Source organism: Triticum aestivum, chromosome 3D (genome assembly GCF_018294505.1).
Source record: "Triticum aestivum cultivar Chinese Spring chromosome 3D, IWGSC CS RefSeq v2.1, whole genome shotgun sequence".
Classification (NCBI taxonomy): Eukaryota; Viridiplantae; Streptophyta; class Magnoliopsida; order Poales; family Poaceae; genus Triticum; species Triticum aestivum.
In genome coordinates this window covers 55,208,313-55,224,946 of record NC_057802.1, presented here as the reverse complement: position 1 = coordinate 55,224,946, position 16,634 = coordinate 55,208,313, and the positions used below count along the sequence as shown (strand labels likewise).

Genomic DNA, 16,634 nt, shown 5'->3' with positions numbered 1-16,634 from the left:
TCACTCGTCCCCACCTCCGCTCGTGCTGCCCTCCAGGATCCCCACTGGCTAGCTGCGATGCAGGAGGATTTCGATGCCTTACGGCACAACCGCACGTGGCAGCTTGTTCCGCGACCCCCTCGTGCCAACATCATCTCTGGCAAGTGGGTGTTTCGCCACAAGACTCGCCCAGACGGTTCTCTCGAGCGCTACAAGGCTCGATGGGTGGTTCGTGGTTTTCGGCAGCGCGCGAGCGTGGACTTCACTGACACTTTCGCCCCGGTTGTGAAACCGGGCACGATCCGCGCCGTCCTTCAGCTGGCCGTCTCGCGCGCCTGGCCTGTGCATCAGTTGGACGTTTCCAACGCCTTCTTGCACGGTCATCTCGCCGAGCAGGTGTTCTGTGAGCAGCCTACTGGTTTCGTCGATGCCGAGCACCCCGACTTCGTGTGCTTGCTCTCCCGCTCTCTGTACGGGTTGAAGCAGGCGCCTCGGGCTTGGTACCAGCGTATCGCAGCCTTCCTGCAGTCTCTGGGCTTTCGGTCCACTCGCTCCGATGCCTCACTTTTTGTGTCTCATCAGGGAGCTGACACTGCATATCTGCTGCTCTACGTCGACGACATCATCCTCACGGCGTCTAACCCGATCTCCTTCAGCGGCTGACTGCTCGTCTTCGTGATGAGTTCGCCCTCAAGGACTTGGGGCCCCTGCACTACTTTCTCGGCATCGAGGTGATCCGTCGGGCTGACGGTTTCTTTCTGCATCAGCAGAAGTACGCCCACGAGCTCCTTGAGCGTGCCGGTATGCTTAACTGCAAGCCAGCGCCCACCCCCGTCAACACGAAGGCGAAGGTCTCTGCTCTGGAGGGGTCTCTCGCGTCCGATGAAGCATTTTTATCGCTCTATTGTCGGTGCTTTACAGTACTTGACGCTGAGAACCCGAACACGGCCGAAGGGCAACCTGGTACCTCGTGGCCGCCGAGGATTGTCTTCACGAGGTCTGATAGTACGTTGTTGAAAGGCGCCCCAGGCCGCTCCGGAGTCCGACGGCCTGATTGGAAACTGCAGAGGACGGGAGGTAGGCCCGTGCAGTTGGCAATAATGACCCGGGGGGATATGGAAGTCGGCCGGTAACCCCAGCATAACCTCATATAATCTCTCAAATCTTTCTGGTCTTGGAGCGTCCAACTCCCTGCCGGTTCGTGCGCACCGCCGCTATTCATCTCCCGCAGCCGCAGGTCATAGAGCCTCAGGCCTGCCCCCCGATACCAGACGAGCAGCCGGTTTTGTCTAGAGTCCCACGCTCCTACCAACCAGTGGGACCTCAAAGTCGTCGGTGCCAAGTAACGCAGCACGCACCGGCGCTCCCAATCGAGGCTTGCCGTGAGCAGCCAGAGCACGAACTCGTGGCTTTCGTCCATGTGCATCGCGACGCAGAGGCGCCCCCGTACTTCCATAGGCCGCGGGGAGCTGGACGGAGCTTATCGTCTCACTGTCAACGTCGAGAGCTAGCACACTCAGATGCATGTCGTCGAGCACGTAGAGCATGCCGTCGATGCACAACGAGAAGGTGTCCTTGCAGCCTACATTAGGGAACACAGTCCGCGCTTCTCCACCTGTATTAGAGGTGGTAGCTGGGTTAAGCACGACGCACGCAAAGAACCTGTGGTGGTACAGCCCCTCCACCTGGAGCGCCACCAGGCCGTGGCGGTCGCTGGTGAGCAGTCCCTGCGCAAGGAGGCCGGACAGGTGGAAGGCGTGCTGGAGCGGCCTCTGCTCGCCCTCGCCCTCGCCCGCCTACTCGTGGATGTAAGCGATGTTTTTTTCTTTTTTTGAAATGGGATGTAAGCGATGTTGAAGTCGGGCGACGGCGGACGATGGTAGCGGATCCAGAAATCGGGGCCGTTGACCAACTTGCGCCAACGTCTCGAGAGCACGGCACAGCGTGCAGCCGAGTGGGCGGGCAGGCGGGAGAATATCTCCATCAGCAAGTCCTCGGACATCTCCTCGTAGCCGCCATGGTGAGCCGGCCGCTTCCCTTCCATCATGCCAACCTCTAGGGTTCAGGGTCGGGGGCTTTTACTACGCTTTTACTCCCTCCGTTTTTAAATATAAGTTTTTTTTAAAGATTTCACTATGGACTACATACTTTACCTCTTCAACTTGCAGAAATAAAGTGGATCCTAAACACATTTGTTGTTGAATTTACCTTCGGGAGTCAGGCAATCCAAAACAATAAGGTGTGCATCGCGATGTCCACGTAGGATTTGGACGGTTGCGCGAGGAGGTGAGAACAGGCGCGCGATTGGCTTCGTCGCTGCCCCACCGCACTGGTCGTTTCCTTCGTCCAGTAGAAAGAGAGAGGAAGGAGGTCGCCAGATACGCCCGCCCCGCTCCAACCCTCTTCTCCTCCTCACGCACGGCACCTCCTTTCTCCTCCCTCTCCCTCTCTCTCAGACCCACTGGCGGCGGAGACTGGAGGCACAACACTGCACGCGCCGGCCGGCGAGAGGAGCTGCGCTGCCGCCGGCGCACCGACTGCGTCTACTGCCTCGCCTCCCCGTTGACCTAAAGAAGGTACCCCTGCACCTCCCTCCCACTTCTCGAATCCACTCGTCCATTCATCCATCCATCCATCCATCCTCTCTGCTTCCTGGATAGTTGGATAATATGTTGAGGGGATTCGGCCTCTCTCTCTCCCTGAGCTAATGCGCTGACGAACGGCAGGGCAGTCCATTCGGTTTCGATCTGACCGGGGGCCTCCTTATCCTCTGGTCTACGATTCGAGCTGCGCTCTTGCGTGGGCACGATTTCGTCTTGGTTTCTGGCGAGCAACCGAGATCTGATGTGCTCTGCTCTGCTCGGTGCTGGAAGAAGAATTTTGTTTTTCAAGAGAACAATAAGCTTCGAGAGGAACTGTTTCGTGGGTTATACCTGTTTATGCAAACATGGTTTTACTTGTTTCATTAATTGACCCTACCTGTAAGCATTAGATTCATTAGCACAGTACAATATATCAGAGAGCCCTGAGATGTCTGTTTATTCAGAGGACACACTTGATAGGGGCGGATTCAGAAAAAAAAAACCCGATAGATAGGGAGGTGCCTTGCATATTTATAAACTAATTTGAGATTGCCATTTATATTTGGCTGCTAAATTCTTTTCTGCAGGTATATTCCCACATTGAACTAAATTATTGCTATATTCGGTTGATTCAGACATATTGTATCTTCAATGGCTTTCACTGCTGGGCAAAATCAAGCGATGGAAGGTAATATTTTTCAGTGACACTGAAGCACATTTATACTGTTATATGATGCCTCATTTTTTTCTTATCTGAATGTGTTCGCGTTCAGAAAATTATTTGTTTGTTTTTACTTTTTGAGGCATATAACAGGAGAAAGCTCTGTTGTTGAAAATCCATTAAGGAGATGGAAGATAAAATTATTTGCAATCAAATCTGATTTGCACACTAATGAATGCCAATATTATGCTAGATCTTTGAATAGTTTAGTGTCCAGTATATGAAGCGGTGAAGTGAGAGCATTGTAGTAAAGGTAGGGTAGGTATGAGTTTAGCTCAATTTGTGTGTGAAACATCCTAGCAATTACTCATTGATATATTTAGGACGGGCCTTTAGCTGCTGAGACCTGAAAATTAGAAAGCTGACAGTTTATTTGTATTAATTTGTCTGTTGCCATTTCCTGGAATTTCTTACTTTTTTAATAGGTATTATACTTTACAGATCCATGGTACATTGTGATGTTATCTGCTACTGATTTACAGGCCTTGTGGTTGTCGTTCCCATGGCTGTGCCGTTCACTTTTATGCAGGGTGAGCTCTCTTCTGTTCGTCTATTTACTTTGTCGTTCCTGGGAAAAAACCATTAATGAGAATATAATTCTTGTGCAAACTTCTTCTAAGTCCTATAAATAATTTTGAGAGCACACCAGTACACAATTAACATGCCCTCTAGAGTAGAAAAGCATCCTTCATGTTGTAACACAAACAAAATATTAGTGATCTGACAGTAGCACAGTTTTGCTGTTGAGTTATTTAATTTAGATGATTGCTGCTATATAACCTGACTGCCAAATTCTCTAGCATTTTCTGCTTTTAGATAAATTAAGAACCAAGTTACACCATTTTATTTACTTTATTGTTCGGATTATATGCAGGAATTTTGGTGTGGATTATAGATTATAAAGTTACTCTTAGTTTGTCAGCTTTGTTGATCCTAATTTATGATATTCACCGAGGATTATAGATAACTTTGCTCAGTCGTGGGTCATGGTACCGTCACCTGTTGTCGACATTTCCTCTTTCAGGTTTGATGTTAGCTTGTACAAGCTGCTGGGTTGTGATTAGATGTTATGGTTTCTCTGCTATTTAGAAAGTACACTTAACACTCATAAAGTACACTGATCTGAGCCTAACCTGAAATATTTAATCCGGCAGGTTTAAAGTTTGATGTAGGATGGGCACACAAGTTTGATGTTTGCAGTTACAGATTTTTGTCAAAGCCCGCTGAAACGAAGTTTAGTTCAGCAAACCATGTATGTTGGAAGAAAGCAAATTTCTTGCCTTCTGAATCCTCCGTAGCCACCATATTTTATTTCAGACCGAATTGTCCCAGCTCAGTGTATCTCAGTGAAGTAGCGGGTTCATGCAAGGCCTGGCCGACGGCAACGACTTTAGGGGCTGCCGTGCTCTGCATACTTCGTCTAGGTAAATTGTGCTAGCTTTCAGATTATTCATTTTCGTTTTACCCTATCAAAGATCTTCTCAGATTAGTTAACCAGGCTATGTAATTATGGTGTTGTGATTCCGAGGGCTCCGTTGGAGGATCAGCTTTGGTTCAGACTTCAGAGGCAGGTTTTGGGCATACCGCAGCACAAGCAGAGGCAGATCTCAGTCAATGCTACTGCAGTTGATGATGCCCTGAAGCTTTCTTCAGTAACTGGTATGGCCTGACGTCGGTGTGGTTTTGTGTTCAGAGAAGATGAGCTGTTGTATTCTTCTTTTATATAGTCGTTGCAGGTTCTTCCAGATCTAAATCCATAGACAAATCACTGATTGTTTGCTCTCTTGGGAGTTGTTATAATTTGCACAGCTATTTTTAAGATTCATTTTGCTTACATTCATTTAGTGAAGCTCCTGCAAAAGTCAATATTCATTTAGTATAACACAATTTTATTGGCAGTACGTGGCTTTGCATCCCAAGTTAAATGTTAAGTTTGCTTGACCTTGTGGCCTAGATGGGTATTGTTAAGCATTTTTCCCTAAAAAGGGCAATTCCTTATTCATAGGATATATTGAATTCACTGCACATTGGTACATCGCGTGAAATCTGTAATCAAATGTTACTCGTATTGCATATTGATTGTTTTCGTGCAGGCTCGTACGCTTGATTTTATTTCAAGATTTGTTGGTATTCTTCTTAGATGAGCTAGGGTCTGCATTCTTTTTTTAACAAGAGGGTATATGTATTCTGGACACGGTCTGTCCATCTAGCTCTTTCTTATATTTGAGTTATGAGCAATTGTGTGATTATATTGTTCTTTTCACCCTCCATGCACGTGTTCCGTTGAAGTAGACAACCAGTGGATCAATGTGCCTGCTTTAAGTATAGTGATGAAACTTCACACTTCCCTGCAGACTCAGCGTGCTGCTGTTCTCTAAGGTCGTTGAGTGCTGAGAACAGGCAATATAATTAGGATTTTAACGAGAAGTTGGAGGAGATAAAAACTTTCAGGAAGTGTTTAGGCGAGTTCCATGCCGAAAATAATGTTATGTGAGCAGAGAGTGCAGGCTTGTGCTCTTCTGTTGAAGAGCTTGAGCATGAGGTATGATCAGCCCTTTGATAACTCTACCTCTTCTCATTTGGAATTCTGATTTTTTGTTTGCATTTTCTCCTTTCATTCTTCCTGGATCAAGAGATTGAATCAACACATAAGTCATGAGAGCATATCTTTAGACGAGGAGAGGCGACTGGTCAAAGAAATTAAGACCCTTGAAAAAACCAGACCGAGGGTCAGTTCCAAGGCTGCTAAGCAAGCTAAAATGCAAGATATAGTGGTTGAGAGAGATGCCATACAGGATCAGGTGAAAGTAAGTATACATGCTACGACTGTCTTTAATTGTGCATTACCTCCCGAATACATAAATATTAGATGCCATTTTGATTGTTACTTCCCATTCAGATCATCATGGATGGACTTTGTCTTTAATTCTGCATTTACCTCCTGAATACATAAATTAGATGCCATTTTGATTGTTACTTTCCATTCAGATCATCATGGATGGGCTTTGTCTTTAACTCTACATTCACCTCCTTAATACATAAATATTAGATGCCATTTTAATTGTTACTTCCCATTCAAATCATCATGGATGGACTTTGTCTTTAACTCTGCATTTACCTCCTGAATACATAAATATTAGATGCCATTTTGATTGTTACTTCCCATTCAGATCATCATACATGGACTAAAGGAGGGAAAAGCAGCCAGGTCTAAGATTAAGGTCCTGGGCGATAAGGCGATGGGCGTGGAGAGCTGCTACGAGCTTGCGCAGGCGGCGTACTCAACCTCGTGCTGCACACGCTCAAGCACCTGGCGGCCGTCGTCAATGGGCTCCTCGTCCATGATTACCTGGACAACATGAACCTCGAGGAGGTTGTGAAGGGGAACATCTGTGACGCCGTTCTTTAGGTGCTCGCCCATGTCTATGTAATTATCTCTTTATTGCTTCTAAATTAATGCCAACAGATTAGCGTGCTTCTGAGATATCTTCCAAGTTACTGGTAACTACAAAAATTAGACCATATGTTGACTTCTACCTAATCATATCCTACTAATCAAAGAACTTACCCTAACAATCAAAGAGGTCATCGCATTGGCTCACTGTTTAATCAAGATGTGTATGTATGCAATTGTGATCTGTGAGGTGTCAATTGTGATCTGTGAGGTCTCCATTTACATGAGAACAAAGACATGAGATATTTACAATAACTCTAGACCTTTCCCTGCAGATAATAATAATGGTGCAATACTGCATAGGAGGAAGTTGTTTGGGCCTTTTACTGATGGATATATTTATTACTTTTGATCCTCATCAATAATCTCCAGGCCTTTGGGAGTTTGCTAGCAGTCCTGGTCAGACTTGGACCAGGGACTAGAGAGTTCCTGTTCTGCGCCTTATGCGCCCGAACACCTCGCTGGCGCACACAGCCGCACCTTGTTGGGCCGGCCCATGAAGGAGGATCGCAGCGAGGTCGAAAATTGCAAAAAAGTGCTTTCCAGGATTCGAACTCAGGTAGGTGCCTTCTTCTCTGATCTTAGTTAACCACTAGAGCCGAGGGACATTCGTGACAGAAAACAGCGAGAACACTATAAGAACAGCATGGCCGCGCTATTTATTTGCATAATAACGTCTGTTATATCACTTCGATTTTTGAATTATTCTGAAAAATGTCGTGAATTTGAAAACACTCGTCATTTTTGAAGAAAAGTTCACAAACTCAAAAACGTTCATCAATTTTGAAAAAAGTTCATGAAAAAATTTCATCCATTTTGAAAAAAGACCATCGAATTTGAAGAAAAGTTCATGAAAGTGGGAAAAACTTCATAGAATTTGAAAAAAAGTTCACTGTATTTTAAAAAAGTTCATCAAAGTTGAATAAGAGTTCATCAAATAAAAAAAAGTTCATAAAATTTGAAAACAGTTCATAAAATTTTAAAAAAGTTCATCGAATCTGAAGCAAAAGTTCTTCTATTTTGTGAGATGTAGAAAAAAAGTTCATCGAATTTGTAAAAAAGTTCATCGGATATAAAAAAAGTTCATCAAATTTGAAAAAAGGTTCATCAAGTTTGAAAAAAGTTCAACGAATTTGAAAAAAGTTCATCGTATTTGAAAAAAGTTGATAAAATTTTGTTCAAATTTGAGAAAAAGTTCATCTATTTTAAATTAAATCACGAATTTCCCGAAAGTTTGTAGAACCAGGAGGAAGAAAAAAGAAATACGAAAAAGGGAGAAAAGAAAAAGGAAACGAAGAGTACCAAGAAGAAAAGACGTGAATAGAGCGAAGTCGTCACGTGTGGTTGATTGGTGGAGTGGTTAGTGCGTAGTTCTGTGAGCTAGGACGTCTTCAGTTCAAGTCACCGCGGACACTCTTTTCTGCGTTTTGAAAACAAAGAAACAAATAGGCAGATGGGCCGGCCCAGCGCGGAGGGTGGGTGTGCGCCCGTTTGCGAGAACACCTGTAACGGGCGCTTAAGGCGCCGAATAGGAACCAGCCAGGGACTAGGCGTCCTGGATGCCTTGGCACGCTCGGCTCCACCGGTGTTGCAAGCCCAGGTGAATACCTCCCCGCTTAGGCCCTTGCTGTTGTTGTCTCGAAAGGTTGACTTAACAAAATCATCTATATATAGTTCATCGGATATTGTTGAACATCTTGATATTGTCTAAGAAAAATTGTAATGTAGCACAACAAACAATGCCCAGATTATATTAGCCATCAAAGATACTTGACTTCAAAACTTATTTTCAAAAACACCTCCCCAAATAGTTATTCTTTTGCAGAGAGATTGGGCAAGCGCTACTTGTTACGTGCCTGCTAGATATTACACAAGATGTATTTCATTAAGGTCTGCTGACCAATTAATTTTATTATTCTTATGAGATGTTGTGGTTGCCTGAATTGTTTTTCAATATACTGAAGCTTAATTACTTTCCCTAGATCAGTTGTGAAAGTGGCATCCCGGAATTTATTTGGTACTTCGGATTACATTGGATATGGTTGTGCTAACTTGACAAAACAGAGTGGCTTCATTTGTCGCGATTCTCAGTCTCCCACGGTCTTAGTTGCCTGAATCGCTGGGTTTACATGGTACTACAAATTAGTGTAGCAGATAGTGGTAGATCAGATGAGGTGCCTTTACTCGTCTGCTCCCTTGGAAATGCATGCATATCCATGTTGACGTCTGCTATCTTTGATCTTTATTCTGAACTAGATGACCCGGTGCGTCAAATGACGCAGAGACCCATTTGAAACCATGTTTATGTTGAAAAATATTTGCCTTTTTAGTAACTTTATGTTCGATCAAGGATAGAGACCATGTCAAACCCGAAGTGTTTTGAACGTGTATTTGGACAATGTGCCATTTGGCTCCATGTTACCCAAGTAAGGTGCAAGGTTCAAATTCAAGCATCAAGGGTAATGATTATAAACCTTTTGTAAGAGAAACCTTTGCATTTGTTAGTAACTTCGAGTTTTATCAAACACCGAGGGTAATAATTCTAAACCTTTTATATGAAAAATTAAGGAATACCTATGTTCAAACTATATACTTTAGCATGTGAAACTAATTCAAACCGTGCAAGTTGAAATATTTAGAGACCGATCATAAAACTGCCGGCTCCACTCTACTGCGACGCGAGGGTCGGCTTGCTGCACCTTCCCCACATCCGTCCTCCTCACGCACAGCACCACAGTGACACCAACGCTGCCTTGTTGCACCTTCCCCATGTCCGTCCTCCTCACGCACAGCAACACCGGATCCGGTGGATGCCGTCATAGAGGAGCTTTCCACCGGCAGAATGGCAAGGATGGCCGCATGTGAGGACGGGGTAGAGGCGCAGATTATAATGTAGCACAACAAACAATGCCCAGATTATATTAGCCATCAAAGATACTTGACTTCAAAACTTATTTTCAAAAACACCTCCCCAAATAGTTATTCTTTTGCAGAGAGATTGGGCAAGCGCTACTTGTTACGTGCCTGCTAGATATTACACAAGATGTATTTCATTAAGGTCTGCTGACCAATTAATTTTATTATTCTTATGAGATGTTGTGGTTGCCTGAATTGTTTTTCAATATACTGAAGCTTAATTACTTTCCCTAGATCAGTTGTGAAAGTGGCATCCCGGAATTTATTTGGTACTTCGGATTACATTGGATATGGTTGTGCTAACTTGACAAAACAGAGTGGCTTCATTTGTCGCGATTCTCAGTCTCCCACGGTCTTAGTTGCCTGAATCGCTGGGTTTACATGGTACTACAAATTAGTGTAGCAGATAGTGGTAGATCAGATGAGGTGCCTTTACTCGTCTGCTCCCTTGGAAATGCATGCATATCCATGTTGACGTCTGCTATCTTTGATCTTTATTCTGAACTAGATGACCCGGTGCGTCAAATGACGCAGAGACCCATTTGAAACCATGTTTATGTTGAAAAATATTTGCCTTTTTAGTAACTTTATGTTCGATCAAGGATAGAGACCATGTCAAACCCGAAGTGTTTTGAACGTGTATTTGGACAATGTGCCATTTGGCTCCATGTTACCCAAGTAAGGTGCAAGGTTCAAATTCAAGCATCAAGGGTAATGATTATAAACCTTTTGTAAGAGAAACCTTTGCATTTGTTAGTAACTTCGAGTTTTATCAAGCACCGAGGGTAATAATTCTAAACCTTTTATATGAAAAATTAAGGAATACCTATGTTCAAACTATATACTTTAGCATGTGAAACTAATTCAAACCGTGCAAGTTGAAATATTTAGAGACCGATCATAAAACTGCCGGCTCCACTCTACTGCGACGCGAGGGTCGGCTTGCTGCACCTTCCCCACATCCGTCCTCCTCACGCACAGCACCACAGTGACACCAACGCTGCCTTGTTGCACCTTCCCCATGTCCGTCCTCCTCACGCACAGCAACACCGGATCCGGTGGATGCCGTCATAGAGGAGCTTTCCACCGGCAGAATGGCAAGGATGGCCGCATGTGAGGACGGGGTAGAGGCGCAGCTCGGGGCCAGGGACCCCGCCGGCGTGGGCGATGGGTCCGCTCGCTTGCGCCGGAGCTCGCCCTCGCCCACCGTCGTGCGGTGCGGCTGCGACTCCAGCTCCTCCTGTTGAGCGCGGAGGCAGAGGGAGGGGACGAGGAGACGTGGGAGGAGGAGAGGCAGGGAGGAGGAGGTGGTGGAGGCGGAGGAGATGAGGCGGCCGAGAGGGAGGAGGAGCGGAGGCGGCGGCGGCGGCAGGAGATATTTTCATGGAGAGAAGGGCTAGCCAATCCCGCTCGCTGCAGTCCACCCCAAACCATGATCACCCCTGCCCACCCCGCGATCGCCTTTGCGGCGCTGCGCAACACAAGCACGCACTGATGCTCTCACCGTAGGCTGGGACCGCGCGCAAAGGCTGGCCCAGCTATCATTCTCTATGGTTGAAACACCGTGGTTGAAACACGCAACGTAAAAACAAACCAACGTCGGGATGTTTGACAGCGAGATAGAAAGTACAAATCAGGTACTAAGCAAGACACAACGGCCGGACCAGATTCATCGCCGAGCTGAATTGCCCTGGCTTTGCGGGTAGCCTAGAAGGGTTTATATGTTCGATGGAAACACTAAGCCACCTAACCCATGTTGGCGCAATTGACTCCATTGCACCTTCTTTCTTGCCATCACTTGGAACCAGCCACCAGGTCCTTCAACTTCTCTTTATGGGGGAATAAGAAAAGGACAAAAAATCAACAGCCCGGTCAATATAATAGGCTAATTGGCCAGAAGGTATTTTAAAATTTTGAATTGTCTACATTAGTATTTCTTAGACACCATATAGGAGATGAGAGAACAGAAAAAAAATTGTTAAATGAATGAAAACTATGTACCTTAGCTATCTAAGGCTTATGAAAACTGTAATCTTGAAAGAGGAAAACAACATTAGAAATCTTAATGTTCCTGGTCCTGAATAGTGTCTTTGTCTAAATATGTAGTTGATCACCCGGTGCAAAGTAAAAAACTTCTCATGATATACCGCCGGGAACCTAAAAGCAAGTGATCACACATACAGACATTCCAAGGGAAAATGCGTAAACTCACAACTCAAACAAACTACTAACAGGACCATGTATGATTTTGCAGCTTAGAATCCACATAAAACAGAACAGTGCAGGTAACCTCTACCTAAATCTCACTACTAACTTTATTCGAACATTTATTCTTAGATCATCCGTACTCCTTTTATGTACAAATCATGCAATATCTCTGTCTAAATCAATGCCAATGCATGCACATGCACAAGTCTCAACTAAACAACATATATGATATAGCATAATTATATGATCTAAAATAGATGCATGATCAGGGGAGGAAGATGGTGAAGCCAAAGATGAGCAACTCTGATTGGGGAACGACGACCGGCGAGCAGCAGCCCATAGAGATGGCCGGCTCCATTCGACCATGACACGAGCGACTCCGGAGCTCCGGCCTGGCTGCTCCTTCCCCATGCCTGTCCTACTCATCCTCCCATGCTTCTCCAGACCAAGCATGAAGACCACACTAGCGAGGCTCTCTTATGGCCGCGACCTGTGCCCGATCAAGAATCACGATATGTGGTGGCGCCGGATCGAGAACGCAGGAGACGCTGTCCTGTGGGGAAGAGAAAGAGGTTAACATGGTATAAAATAAAGTAGTCATTTTTCATGTAGTGAAACTTTAGTTTTGGGCAAGATGATCAAAAATAAAAATATAACTAATGCAACAGGAGAACCACATATGAAGTTATCATCAACTTAAGATCTTGACCATAAAATTGATTTTCTTTAGGCATTGTACCACACGCAAGATTGCCACAAATCACAATGAAATGTGTGTACGAATCTCTTGTTCGGTCCTAAAACTGGATTTGTAAGTCATGCAACTGAGCATAGACTTTTTTGTGTGCGGGAGAACTGGACATATTATGTTGATTCTGTCCTAAAATAGGAACTATGCCGATTCTTTTTTATGAATTACTGCAACTAAATTACATGAATGTTTGTTTGACATAGCCGGCTCAAACAATCATGATTGCATAAAGCTCTTAACAAAATATTCTGACGAAGCATCAGCACTTTGCGTGGGTGCATAAAAAAATTAGCAAAGAAAATCATGACCAAAGAGAATAGAGCTGATGATCATGTGAATGGAAATATATCTGCATTTTTTATTTATCTACGCTATTGATTTTGTGCTCTCCAAATAGGGCAAATTATACAGGAATCAAGAATTTGATTTGTAGAGATTTGTAGAGAATGGACTTCGATACATTCAGAATCATACAAATGTGGAAAAGGTCATTAAAAGCTTCATTTCAAATGCAATACATGGCTCAAGCCCTGGACAATTTTATTTGCAAGTGCGCCAAGCATCTATCATTTATATTCACGAATGGTTCTGGCTCTCTTCTAAAACATAATACGGTGTGAAGCATGGAAGCGTCAAAATAACCAAGAGGAATGCTATTATCTTATATGCTATAGATCCTGATAAAATGATAAAACTACGCACTTAGGAGACTTGATTGCACACTCTAACTTGCTAAAGAATATATGCTTGAAAGAAAACATTATTAGAAATGGATATAAAATCAAAATATTAAAAGAGTGTGCCATAGATAGTATGTATGACGCTCATAAATAAAGCATCCCGGTGAAATCTCTATACTTGTTCTTGATTTAGTAACATTAAATGTATAGAGATTTCATGGCTGGTTTGACGAAACTAAGGAAAATGATCCATGAAACTATAATGATGGTGAAGAATATAAAAAAAAGCATCCAAAAAAGTCAATGAGTTGATTCCAAGAAAGGGTATTGAAGACATCTTCTGAAACAGTTGGTTGTAGTACTGCAGTTCACTCTCTCATCTACCCAATTAATGCTTGATGAACCCACTGCAACTATTATAGAAAATCAATTATATTATTTTAACCAAGATTCTCTTGATACTACATGTCATTGCTTAGTACAACAGCCAAGTGTGGCGTTATGAGCTTGAAGTATAACTTGTGAAATCATTTCCTCACTAATTGTAGCCTCAAAAGAAAATTCCCATCCACCTAACATCATATGGTATATAATGTGTAGTAAGCCAACGATGATGCATATATACACTTAAAACTGTGAGTAGACAGAAGATGTATGGCGGGGAAAACCAAACTTATGCGAGAGATTGGCGACATATAGGACAGTGGTTTGCGGATCCCTGTCATCAACTGATTCTGGTGATCTCCTGCCAGGGTCAAAATCGTGTGGCAGTTCTCAAATTGGGTAGAGGGACGCAAGAAAAAAAAATTCAATCATCAACATACCAAATACCATGGCAAACTACAAAGAATATGACAGTGAAAAAATAGGGGAATTGACTCAAGGATGTACCCAGACTGGAGGTGGCTGACTGACTAACCTGTTGATGGAGTGGAAGAGGATGGCGGCTTTCGAGCGATGGTTCGGCCTGTGGTTGAGAAACTTATAGAAGTTCACCCACACACTGCCTGCTGCGTCGATGGGCACAACCTGGGGTGTCTACCACCGCCATCACACCGCCCCTTCGAGGGATAGCCCCCTCGCTTCTCCGGCAGGTGACACCATCTCCACTGGATAGACCTACACAAAGATGAGAAATAATACATTCATGAAATTTGTAGCCGTGGATTATAGGAATTGCAACATAGCGAGGGCATTGTATCTACGTTTAGCTGTCTATTTTCAACAAGAATCTACTTGTCAATTAGTAAATTTCAATTTTAGTATATTTATGAAATTATCTAAGTATAACTCTGCAATCCATGAAATTTTATATGAATCATATGTTGATAACATGCCGGGCTAACACATATGAATGGAACAACTTGGAAAAAATAAATCTGGCTAAGAAGACAAACCTATAGGAAATGCATCATTCGACCACTGGCCCTCTAATCACATTGACAATCAGCAAGCTTTACCCAAGGAACCTGCAAAGGACCTTGGAGAAAACAGGACAAAACAACATAGAGCTCAGTGTGCTACTGCGATGCGATGAGATCATTAATTAATAGAGGAATGATAAATTATCAACGGATAAGTGCCCAACAGAAATGCTCATGAGCAATATGGAAAACAATATGACATAAAAAATGTGGAAAAAATAGGGCAATGACCTGATATGGTCCATGTCGGCATGCCCATCTGTGCTTCTCATGCAAAGACCATACCTACATAGTCAGTGCTGATAATTATTTTTAATTGCAGAAGAGCCATTTTTCCACAATTATTAAGCAAATGGCGTCATGATTTCAGTAGCACACTTTTGGTTAGTGTCCATAATTTCTTAGTACATCCAGGCAGTAACACACTCTTGTTACTCACATATTTTTCAAAGTACTGTATCCAAAAAGAAACATAACCTGTAAATTTTAGCATCGAGAAGCATACAAGATAAAAAAAGAGTTGGCATATGTCCAACAAGCTTGGAATCAGAAAATGAATTAGTGATGCATATGTTTTTTCTAAGCAACTATAGCATCTGATTTCTCAATAAAGGGTGCAGGCAAAGATTTTAATTTGCACAGAATGGAGATGGGTATGTCCAACATTCATACAAAATATGAAAAAAAATAAGATGTTAAAACCCCATCTAAAATGTAATGATGCCTTTAGTATATATATCATGCAATTTTCTGAGATGAGGCCATTGCCTATCTATATAAAGATATACATGAAAACAGAAAATTAGAAACTTTGAACAGGACATTTAGTAAACTGCAGTCAAAGAAATACACATCACATAGGGGTATTTGTTTGCCTCAAGAATTAATACAAAAGGCCAAACTGAACTTTCAAATATTTGAAGCAAAAGGCAAAACTAAACTTGCAGAGACCAAGAAAACCAAACTGAATTCAGAGAGTACGGGTAAGGATAGCCACACCGTGGGGAGGAAATCTGGGGATGACAAAATGTTCAGCAATTTTCTCCCGTGGACATGGAAGCAAAGACAAATGTGGATCACATTCCTCTGGTTTGATCTCGTGCAGCATCGTCGCTGTTGCACCGCCGCTCCTGGCAGGGCATGTGAGGGGTGAGGAGGACCTAGTGAAGTAGATCGACGCGGGAGGAGGCACATGAGCAAGATGGGATCGACAGGGTAAGCTGTGGCTGCAGGCAGTTACCACTGGAGAGAGGAACCACGCTAGCACACGAAAGGAGCAGACGGGCACGGTCCTTCTCCAGTTTAGCCGTATACTTCACAGCAGACGCGGCAATAGCAACCGCAGAAGCTACCGAGTCCGTATAGACCAACACAATGGAAATTATAGTCTCTGGCCATAAACCCATACAATCCCTGTAAGAATTTTATAGCCTGCAAAGTTGCCTATTCATAGGCAGCAAGTGCCCCCGTGCCACCAACTCCCCAGAAGAGCCTCCTATCTGGCAGCAGAGAGACACCATTCGTAGGAAGCTCAAGCTCCACCCCACCTCTTTTTTTTGTCCTCCGCCATTGCATCCACTCATGACGGAGAATATATCCTCCACCACTGCAACTGGAAAGGAAACATAAATGAATTAAATGAGCATGTAAAGACAACAAAAGAAAATTGTGCCCAAAAAGAACCAAGGCCATATGCTCTGAGATGGTTCAACAAAGCAGTAGTATGGCATATTTAGGTGCTGACCAAAGATGGTTTAAAAAGTGATCCTCTTCGATGCGTATTTAGATGCTGACCAAAGATGGTTTAAAAAGAGAAATCAGTAGGAGAAAAGAAAGTAATAAACAACATTATTTTTCTTCGTGCAGATTTACCTTCTTTGTTGATTCCGCTATGGTATCCGGTCCGTAAAATCGTTTGT

General features: G+C 43.7%; 1 protein-coding gene and 1 long non-coding RNA gene across 44 annotated transcripts; one reads left to right on the top strand and one right to left on the bottom strand.

Moving 5' to 3' along the window:
• The first annotated feature begins 2,299 nt into the window (after positions 1-2,299).
• LOC123077369 (proton pump-interactor BIP103) lies at positions 2,300-12,144 on the top strand. 41 transcript variants are annotated; one of them, XR_006436571.1, is made up of 9 exons: positions 2,300-2,555; positions 3,149-3,249; positions 3,765-3,812; positions 4,437-4,941; positions 5,637-5,824; positions 5,916-6,089; positions 6,453-6,691; positions 7,109-7,295; positions 12,130-12,144. XR_006436571.1 is itself a non-coding variant. In XM_044499643.1 (4 exons), the coding sequence occupies exons 2-4, from the start codon at positions 5,754-5,756 to the stop codon at positions 6,642-6,644; spliced, it is 435 nt and encodes a 144-aa protein (XP_044355578.1). In that variant the 5' UTR covers positions 4,600-4,941; positions 5,637-5,753; the 3' UTR covers positions 6,645-6,865. The 41 variants fall into 41 exon arrangements, 1 of the variants encoding a protein (XP_044355578.1); XR_006436567.1 differs by having other exon boundaries at positions 7,012-7,295; XR_006436568.1 differs by lacking the exon at positions 12,130-12,144 and adding an exon at positions 8,724-11,694.
• LOC123077371 (uncharacterized) lies at positions 11,852-16,101 on the bottom strand. Of its 3 annotated transcripts, none has more exons than XR_006436602.1 (6): positions 15,956-16,101; positions 15,697-15,845; positions 14,947-15,000; positions 14,689-14,771; positions 14,211-14,410; positions 11,852-12,413 (listed from the first exon to the last, which is right to left on the bottom strand). It is a non-coding gene; the product is annotated as an uncharacterized lncRNA (long non-coding RNA). The 3 variants fall into 3 exon arrangements; XR_006436600.1 differs by having other exon boundaries at positions 15,715-15,845; XR_006436601.1 differs by having other exon boundaries at positions 14,689-14,760; positions 15,715-15,845.
• Positions 16,102-16,634: the final 533 nt, after the last annotated feature.